The sequence below is a fragment of the Oxyura jamaicensis genome, chromosome 1, assembly GCF_011077185.1.
Source record: "Oxyura jamaicensis isolate SHBP4307 breed ruddy duck chromosome 1, BPBGC_Ojam_1.0, whole genome shotgun sequence".
Taxonomy (NCBI): domain Eukaryota; kingdom Metazoa; phylum Chordata; class Aves; order Anseriformes; family Anatidae; genus Oxyura; species Oxyura jamaicensis.
Window position 1 is genome coordinate 51,460,625 of NC_048893.1, and position 10,440 is coordinate 51,471,064.

General features: G+C 34.5%; 1 protein-coding gene across 2 annotated transcripts in view; it reads right to left on the reverse strand.

Moving 5' to 3' along the window:
* Positions 1-611: 611 nt before the first annotated feature.
* The window catches only part of METTL25 (methyltransferase like 25), a 74,855-nt gene continuing 65,026 nt past the window's right edge, over positions 612-10,440 (reverse strand). Inside the window, exons 10-12 of one of the 2 annotated variants that reach the window (XM_035338288.1) lie at positions 5,433-5,507; positions 4,745-4,816; positions 612-3,159 (exon numbers count right to left, since the gene is read on the reverse strand). In XM_035338288.1, the coding sequence (XP_035194179.1) occupies positions 3,073-3,159; positions 4,745-4,816; positions 5,433-5,507 (234 nt within the window). In that variant the 3' untranslated portion in view covers positions 612-3,072. The remainder of the gene's footprint in view (positions 3,160-4,744; positions 4,817-5,432; positions 5,508-10,440) is intronic. The other variant, XM_035338296.1, reaches the window with a different exon arrangement.

Here is a 10,440-nt window from a genome sequence, read left to right on the forward strand (position 1 = left end):
ACATACAGATTTTGAGTCTCAAGATTTTAACTCCATCATGACATAGCAAAAAGAGTTTTTACATCAGATGAATAGCTGTTGTTTTAGCAGTAAATTAATAAATAATGCCCATGAAGAAAATTTGTAATAAAGAAAAAATAGTTAATTAAAAAAAGACTTGAAATTAAAATCGCAGAAACTAGATCAGTGCAAACTGTTTTACGACATGATGTTCTAATGCATGAATCAGGACTGCAGAATTAAAAAAAATAAAAATAAAAAAGCAGAGTTGGAGATCTTAGGGCTACTACATATTCTTGGATATTAAGGTTCCACGCATAGCCTGCATATCTTCTTGTTCTTCCATCCAAAAATAGCTTTCAGCCCTAAGAAAAATAAATAAATCACTCCAATTCTGCTACAGAATGCATAGATATGCCGCAAACAGAATCAGGCAAGCACCTGAGGGAAAGCACATATATCCACAATTCTTTAGGGAGATTCATATCAAGATTCATAGCTCACTGTCACAGTGAAAGGAAATGCAGATTCTTTTCTACCAAAAGACTTCATCATATTTAAGATATTGTTTACATTATGGAAGAACTTCTGGCAATAACCACAAAGAAAAATTGTTTTATTCAATTTTATTACTGCTGGGGATTTTTCCATTATGTAAACAGCACCTCATAGGTATTCAGGCATCTCAAGCCTTGAAACAGCTTTGAGAGCAGACAGCAACTGATTTGGCTGCATGCAAACTCTTCATATAAATGTCTTGATAGTTATTATTCTAAGAAGCACATTGCCTCTGTCTTTGCCTATATAGACTGCAAAGTGTGTGAAAAGTAATGAAAAAGCCTGAGAAGTTGCTGGGGGGACATGCACATTTTTTCAGACCTTTTTGAATCCATGGAAAAGCATTTGGGCTAATCCTAGAGATGTGATTGCTATTCTAAACTGTTCCAAATGTCCTCTTAAAATAGTAATAAGAATTTAACTCTGGATTTAGATAGCATTATATGTATCAAAATATCACACAAAATTAGCAATAGTCAGTATATCCTATGTAATTTGGTCTGTGTTCAAATTAAACCAGGCAGAGCTTGCTGAAATGACTCGTTTTTGCTATGACGTGGTACATTTAAGCACTTGCTTGCAGTGAATAACTGTGCTACCATTGTTTGGATATAATATATGTCTAGTTTTTACTGTTTGGCCTGAAAAAAGCAGACGAATCAATTCATAACACAAAAAAAGCAATTTGAGCCCCAAGTAATTTTTTCCAACAGCACACAAGGTTGGAATGACAAGACTAACAATTCACTAATTATTAACGCTTCACAAATTAGTCATCATGCTTTACCAAAACATAACATGATAAAACCTTTCTTACATTTTTATCTTTTATTTTTTTATCATTATTTACTTTAGATTGCTTTCTTATACTGTATACTATTCAATTTTTCCTTCCAGATGCTTACAGATTAAGAAAATATTTTTATTTTCATGCCTCTCCTGGGTAAAGAATCTACCAGCTTGTTAGTTTCCTCAGTACTCCCTATATAACAAAAATCTCATATATGGAAGGGCCCATTTTCTTTTCTTAGCTGTACTCCAGAGATGCTGTGAGCACCTGCAACTTCTGTTAATTTCCTTGGGTATTGCAGGTGTTCAACAGCTCTAAGGATTGAACCTACTGGGACTAAATAAATGTGAGAAGCTCATACTGGATCCATGGAGCTAACAAGGACTGAGAGTCCTAAAATAGAAAGCAGTGAACTTACACTACTAAAAAAAAATATTTCTTCCAAGTGAATACATCAAGAGAGATGTGGCTTGTTAGAAAAATATCTTACTTCTCTTTTCTTGAATGTTCACAAGCTCTCATTATATTTTGCAGTCTGAAAAAGATTTATTCCTACTCAGATCTGGATCTCAGTTTGATTCTTACGTCTATTACTTTTACTATACAATTCATATACAATATTTTCTGTTACTCTCATCTTCTGCCCACCAGTTGCATTCTTCCTTTTCTTCTTTAATCTGTATTTTATTATCTATTTGTTGTCCTTTTTTTTCTGTGCACTGGTAGTTAATTATGTTTTATATTCAGTGGAAAATTCTAATAAAAGCACTAGAACTTACAATAGAAACTTTTCTCTTTTTTAATTGATTGAACATCTGCAAGTTTATTGAGACAACCCATTGAGATAGATGCATAAAGAAGTAAGTTTCCCACTCATGAAGTCAGTACAACCAGGCACAAACTGTCTAGCAAGTTTCCACTCACTTGGGTACCAAAGATTTATATTTATACCCAACATATTTGGCCCAGATAATATCTTTCTGATAAGGCCCAAGGATCAGAGAGTGAACCCCAGCACAGGAACTGATTCTTAAACACTGGCATCCACTGGACTAGAGCACACACAGTTTCTTGCCTGTCAGACTAGGAACATGCCTGAAGAAAGAAGGGGTTAATATAAAACCAATCTGCAGGTATTTTTTATCTAGTCTCAGAAGGTTCTAGTCTCTTCAGGGTTGCTCTGTAACAAGCTGCTTCTGATGACATGAAGAACAGAGAAGTAGAAAGTCTGCACACCTCTTGTCTACAGTACAGGTTAATTTTCTGTTTAAACTAAGAAATCCAGAAAAGAAAAAAACAAGGCTAGTCTGAGACTACTGATGCCAGCCATTGGAAAAAATGAGAAGTTTTATGGAAGAATTAACTTGCGATTTAAAATATCAAGAGGACAGGTGTCAACAGATAATGCCTTAAAAGGAAGAAATATTGACATTATTTTAAAATCCTCATCACATAATATAGCTCATATTTATAATAAAGCCAAATGATCAACATTATTTAATAACTGACATGAGGAAACGGTATTTATAAAGGAGGTACAGCTCACTATTTATTTCTCATGATTCACAGAGGCATTGCATTTTTTATTTTTGTAGCTGAAAAGTAAATAGTTGGCAAACACTTCAGTATACTTGAGGAATCAATTAAAAATAACATTGAAAAAATAGCAGTATCAGTTCAGGGCTTTCAACCTATCTGCAATTTGCTTCCACTTAAAAACATGACTATTTCTTCAGAGCAATAACTGCATAGCATCTGGGGGATTTCACGGGATCAAATAACTTCACAAGTCCTGACCAGGCAATGTTGTCCTGTAAAATGATATATGATTGAAGTACATTAAAATGTGTTTTACTTAAAAGTTAAGACACAGTAATAGGTCCACATTTTGAAATGCAAAATCACCAAAAAAAGATCATTCTTAATGCAAAGCAGGAAAAACACTTATCTAACAACAAAACTATTGAAAATTTGTTGTGAAAAAAGGAAACAAACAAAAAAAGGATGTATGTTAAAGTCAGTTAATTATTTCTGGCACTATCAAATGACAGATTATCAACCCCTTAATTAGTAAAGCTTTTTTTGTTGTTGTTGTTTTTTTCTTCTGGTTGAACAAGAGAGAAGATATTAAGGATCAAGTTCTACTTGTTTTATGCAGCACATTCTACTACTGAAGCTAATTAACTGACTTTTCAAATGAGTAGGGCCAGCTGGATCTGGTCTTCATGTTGCATATGGCTTTTATCATTTCTATTTTTTCTTCCTAAACATATTTTGTGAATCAACCAGTATAAGATTAAATCAATGGGTATATTACATTTAGAAAAGGTAAATTAGCACTAAATGCATGAAGTCTGATCTTCCATCCTGGAAATCATACAGATCTCTATGTGATTTATAACTGGTTGGCATTTGGGAAAATAAATCATTATTTAAATATCTCAAATTGCCTCTCTGAAAAAAATACCAGTTAGAACAAAAGCATACATTTGCTACAACTCAATTGTTCCAAGTATACTGTGGCAGAGAGGAAAGTGAATTTTTACTTATGATAAAATGGTGCTATTAAAATGAAAGGTTTATAGTGGAAGAACAGTTATTCACATGAATGAATTTAAACTTTATTTTAAAATTTTATTTTGACTGTGGCCAAGCAGAAGCTGGAAAATGCTACCATGTCTTCTGATCAAATAGTTACTTATACAAAAAATGTTTACTGTTGTAGAGAAAGTGTGATTGATGCTTCTAAGTTAAACAGGTCAAGCTCAAAATTAGTGTTAGTAGAAACACTGTAACATAAATCATTACAGAGTAAATATAGTAGCATTTGCTTATTAAATCCCACATCTATATTTGCAAAATATATCCAGGCTGTATGCTAGTCAAATGTACCTCAGCTGACCCATACAGTTGGAAAAAGTGTACCCTCTCTTATCATAGATCTTAATTAAGAAACGATAACAAGAACCTAATGGGACTTAACCCAAAATTTCTTTAATTATATGTTCTAAAAGTTACTCTTTGGAAATTCTAGGATGTATAGTATAATGTTTGTTTAGCATTTCCAAAAAATTCTTTAATTATTAAATATCTCTATGTCATATTAAATAAGATTTGTTGCATATTTAATTTATTTTTTTATTGTTTATTGACTTTTGACTTGTAATTACCATACAATTAAAAGAAAATAAGCTTTACTGTTGCTGTTTTGCTGAAAATAAAAACATCTGCTGGGCATATGTTTATACTAAATGGAATGAATGCTTATACTTTTGCAAATATGAGAATAATAATTCTGCAACAGAGACTTTTGGTTTGCACAGTTATAAATTGGCTGAAATAGTCTCATTTCACTGATGTAGCCTTTAGGTACCATAAAACATAATGCAAAAATACCTGCTCCTTGAGGTAGCAAAGACGATCCAGAAGTATCAAAACTTCTATGCAGGGAGCCAGCACAACCTTTAACTGAAAGAAAGATTAGATGCTGTTATGATTTGGGGAAAGAGAGCCAATACACTTCCCAATGGCTAAACTTCCACGAAACAATTCCAGTAAGTTCAATCATTTTCTAGTGGTTGTACAAATGTCACCTTGCCAATTTTCCCTGTGGGGTGGACATCTTCTAAACAGATTATATTAAAGATCAAAAATACATGGAATGCCATAAAGCTAGGAAACTACGTTACTTAGTTGGTTTTGAGGCACTGTCCAACAAGTAAATGATATTATATGAAGCAGAACAATTTTAAAGAGGGAACTAATGAATTTTAATAAAAAGAATTTTTATGAAATAACTGTGTGGAGACCAGTCTAGGTTTAAAAGGAGACTGACATTTCATTTTCCAGGGTAATAGTCCCTCTTGAAAAAGAATCTTCCATGTGTTCACTTTATTATTTTACTGACACCTAATATAGTTTTGAATAGGATATGCTACAAAGTTTGGAAGGGGGAGCTGCTTTGTTTTTGAGATTGCATACCACAGTGTAAGACAGTCCACCTCCACATAAAACTTAACAGGGCTTTGTTCTAGACTAGCATATATATAATACAAGGTAATGGTATTAATCCTATAACTTTTACCATATTAAATGCTTCAAGCTCATTCATTCTGTGCTTGTATTTTTCATAGTAATCCATTATACAGCTGTCTGGGAGCTGCAAAGGATAAAAAAAAAAAAAAAAAAAAAAGAGTTGACAGTATTATTCCAGTTTTGAAATATGAAACATTTTTTTCCTAATCAAAAGTCATCCTACAAATGAAATCTGTTTTGTTTTTGAAATTAGCAATTTACTGAGGAATATCATAATTTTCCAAGAACAAATTCTCAGTTCTCATTTACAATTACTCTTCTTCAGACAGCATTTTGTACTGACATGAAATACTGAGATACATTCATTATTCAGAAAGCTCTAGTCATTCTTAAATGAACATTGCACAGCAAAATGGAGATAATATTCTCATTTCCTTTCCCATATATCTTATACCTTCCACCCCCCAGCCCAAGAGATTTATTTAAATGGCCAAAGAGTGGAGTCTGGTGTCAGAGTATCAGCTAGACCTATGACCATAGCTGCCCTTCACAAAGCGTTTTCTCTTGGACCACAACATTTCCCAGGCTTTGTAGGTCTTGATGTCTATCCTTCTGATGTCCACAGTCCAGGATGCTGAAGAAGAGAGATGAGCTGTCCACTTAAGAAGCCTGTCATAGAAATGGGAAGTAGGTCTGCAACATTACTGGTGACGGAGGCTGCTGGAAAGGGTGGCGATGAAAGAGCCTGAGGTATTGGCCTGATGTATTTCAGTGTTCAGTCTGCAGCACGGCTACTCTGTTGTGGTTATGGAAAGAGCCCACAGCTTAGCAGAAAAGTAATGCTACTGACAAAAGACCAGGAAATATAAAGTGTCTAATACATTTTTGCACACATTTATTAGCAAAGTCATCCGAGAGTATATGGCTAATCCAGTCATAAAGAAATAAAATAGCCTAAAATAGGTGAACAAACTAGAGAATATTTCCATAATTTGTAAGATTTCAAATCAGGTATGTATTATGAACTTCATCTTATGATAAGCAAGAAGGGAATGAAATGACCTCAGAACTATCACTAACTGTCACTGAAAAGCTCTCAAAGATGGTGTGTCAGATTGCTAGTAGATGTGTACCTTTCATTACAGAGCAGTCTGATCAAATTCAACCCATTGAAAAAATGCAAAGAATTTAAAAACAATAAACAATTAAGTAATTAATTTGTCAAAAACAAATCACAGGTCAGCCTGCTTGTAAGAAGGGTGGAAGGAGTCATGTTAGGGAAATCCAAATGTCATATATTTTGACTTCAGCAAGGTTTTTACACCATTTCACATAACAATTTCAACACTCAATATAAGAAACAAGATTTAGATTAAAGTATTATAAAGTGTGTGAATATTGTTTGAATGACCATAACCAGAGAGTTGTTATTAATGCGTCTCCAAACAACTGAAAAGACAGACTGAGTGGAGGTCTGTTAAAAAAATGCAAAATGTTTTCATAAAGAACTCAGATGATAGAGCAGAAACCACATTAACTAAGTCTGCAAATGTGCAACATGAAAGCACAGGATTGCTAGAATTTAAAATAATTTTCAGAAATTGGATCACTGCTTAGAAAAGTGTTTGAAGTGCTGGGAGATAGAGCAGATCACAAGCTGAGCAAGAGTCACAGTTGTACTACTGAAAAAAAAAAAAAAAGCAATCACTGTACTGAGACATGTATGGAAGAACAGCTTGGAAGTGCAGGAAGTAATCCTTCAACTCTGCTTGGCAGTGGTAAAGCTCTAGCTGGAATGCTGTATCCATTCTGGTGCAGCAGATTTCACAGAAATAAATGAGCTATTTGAAAAAACCCTTAGAGAGAAAAGACATCAGAAATCTAGAAAATATGACCTGTGAAGATAGATTGACAGAACTGGAACCGATGAGTCTAAAGAAGAGAACATCAAGAGCAGGCATAATACCAGTTTTCACAAAGCTGCCACCAAGAGTTAAGGAAGGTTGTTCTCTGTGGCCACAGTGGGTAGAAAAAGAACTCATGAGCTTGCATTGCAGCAAAGAAAATCAGTCAAAAACTTGAAAAAAAATCTCTCTGTGAGGTTAATTCAGGACGGGGGACGTTGTAAGCCTTCATCATGGAAAGATTTAAGAAGTTTAGACACATTTTTCAGGAATGATGCAAAATTCTAGCTCTGCCTTAAAACAAAGGGAGTGGTTAGAAGAACTTTTGTAGCCTTTGACTCTTTTTTTTTTTTTCTTTTTTTTTTAAATAAAAAATAAAAAGAACTTTTTTTCCAACTACAGCAGCAAGGTTGAGAAGTTGATCTGGCAGGACTAATGCACTGACTTTTTTGGTCTTGTTGATATTTTATTTTCAGTAAAGCTGTGCAAATATCTAAAGAGCCAAATCAACTAAAATACATCAGTCATGAGATAAACAAAATAGTTTATTTGACCTCTGCTCTATAAGCTTTTCATTTCAACTGAGAATTAAAAGCATTTCAGTAGAATGGATTTTTGAAATTACAGGCTATTCAGATTAAAATATTAAGATCTGCATTTGTAAAAATATGAATGCTATATCTTTCTACTTTTGTATCCTTTACATTCTGCAATTTTCAACATGAAACATTCCAATTAACTGTGAAATGTTTCACAAATAAAAAGCTGGGTCAAAAATGTCTCCTGGCTGTAGCCATACTCAAATACTGAGCCCAAATGCTTTTGCACTCCCTCTTCACTTAACACATTTTGACAGAATGCAACCTGCTGTCACGGATAGATTAGGTGGTACTCCAAATTGTAGCTCAACTGAAACTTTGGTTTGTGATCCAACTGAAATAACAGGCCAGCTGAAAAAGAGAGAAACTGTCTTCAAAAAAAAAAAAATACAATGATAGAAAAGGGCATTAAAAGGAAAATGGTCCCTAGCTATGTGGTCAATTGACTGGAAGAAGATAAAAACTCAGATTATGGTGGCTTTGTTTGAAACTGCAACAGATTGCCACCTGGATTCAGTACTTCCTAAGCACCCAACACAATCTTCAGCTATCCCTCTGAGGTGAAGTAGGACTAAATTATTTGTTGTGTTTTCAGGAAAAGATTGGACTTATGTAAAGCAAGCCCCATTTAGCCACCAGAGTTGTGTGTATAACTCTTCTCTATAGAAAGTTGCCACAGATTTGTGTATATTAAAAGAAACAAACAAACAAACAAAAACTTTAAATACATGTACAGAACTTACATTATGATGCTGACACTATGAACTCATGGCATGAGTCAAAATGCATGAAAGAAACTAAATACAATATCATGCCCTTGTCCTAATAAGACACTCAAAGATCTAGCTTATGCTACTGATGCTGTAGTAAGGAAGACTCAATGCATACGGAGCTTTTTTGGCCACTGTATCTTAGTTGATTTAGCTCCTTGTGAACAAAAGTGTCTCTTTGCACTGTGATGGTGGTGCATCCTTTCTTTTAAAGTAGTTTCTTTGTGGTTTGGTGTGATAGCTGAAATAGCCAAAACAACCAAGAGTAACTAGAGGGCAGTGAGATTCTCATTGTCCTAGTTATAACAATGCCACATGCTGGAGGTGGCACTAAGACCATACAACAGACTCATCTGTAGTGAGCACAAGGAGGCTGTCAACAGATCCTTGAGAGCAAATGAGGTGCTGCATGCCTGAGCAGACTCAAGATGTACTGGAATCTCACAAACATGCTGACTGAGCACGCTCTGAAAACAAAACATGCAGGCACAAGGTGGGTGACAACTAGAAATCCCACACTTAAAACTTCTTACTGTCCAAACTGCACACTGTCTACTGAGAGCCAGATCCTTGAGATCCTGCCCACAGTCAAACAGACGTAATGCTCTTTGCCGCCTCCATGGGACTGTTTACCCCTGTGCTGGTTGCACATTACCATGTTTCCTCTCCTTGCAGCAGCACTGTCATGAACACTAGCAAGAGTACCAGAAGCTAATAAGGCAACCCTTTTAGCTGAGCAGTGTCTTAGATCAGTTCAAAATGCTCGAGAGGTCATACCGTACAAGAACTTTTTACAAGTTTCCAGTGACTAAGGTAGTTAAAATACGTCTTCCTGCTTCTCAAATAATGTAATTACTGAGAAGCTTTTGTTTATTTAGAATTTCATTTGAAATGCATTTCAAATAAATGCAATCTATATCATTTATAATTGTATCTAATTGAAGTAAAAGTCACACTTCTTAAAATTACTTGTCAGACTAAAATGTTTTGCTATCATAATTGGGACAGTATTTTGCCTGTTTCAAAAACAATTATACTTGAAAACAGCGTTATGCAGAGTATATATGCAGAGTATATTTTATACACTGTAATACAAGTGTTACCCAAGCCTTCATTCAATATTTCCCAAACTAACAAATGAACTTCAGAATTCAAGGTTTTCACTGTGATTTAAGGACCTCAACACAGAATTTGGTAGGGGGCAGACATCAAGATCCTTCACAATTATAAGAAATCTCATTTTAAAAGTCCCTCCCTTTTGTGAGTTCTGCAAAAATTCTCATTTTCCTTCCAAGTACAGTTATATATATTCAAGTTAGTTCATGTCTTATGTATTACGCAATTCCACTACTGATAGTTCCCCAATTCTAAGTATGTGGCTCTTTAACATTTTTTTTTAATAACAGTAAAATTAAGCCATCCTATATGACTTCTCCTCTTATTTTGCTTTATTTGCCAACCATATTTTATAATATTCTAATCTATCAGGTTAAAATGGCATTTATTAACTTTGTAGCAGAACACAGCACAATGATGTTTCTAAGAGACACTGAAAAATGCCAAAAAATGAGGAAGGTGTTCTTATGTGTTTTAGCACAGCAAAAGCACCAGACACATTCTTTTCACACTAGTAACTGTGTGGTATACTTTCACAGTATTTAACTTCGAAGAAAGTTGCTTCTTCCAATACAAGTTAGTAGACAGAAAGAAAAAAGGAAGGAAGGAAGGAAGGAAGGAAGGAAGGAAGGAAGGAAGGAAGGAAGGAAGGAAGGAAGGAAGGAAGG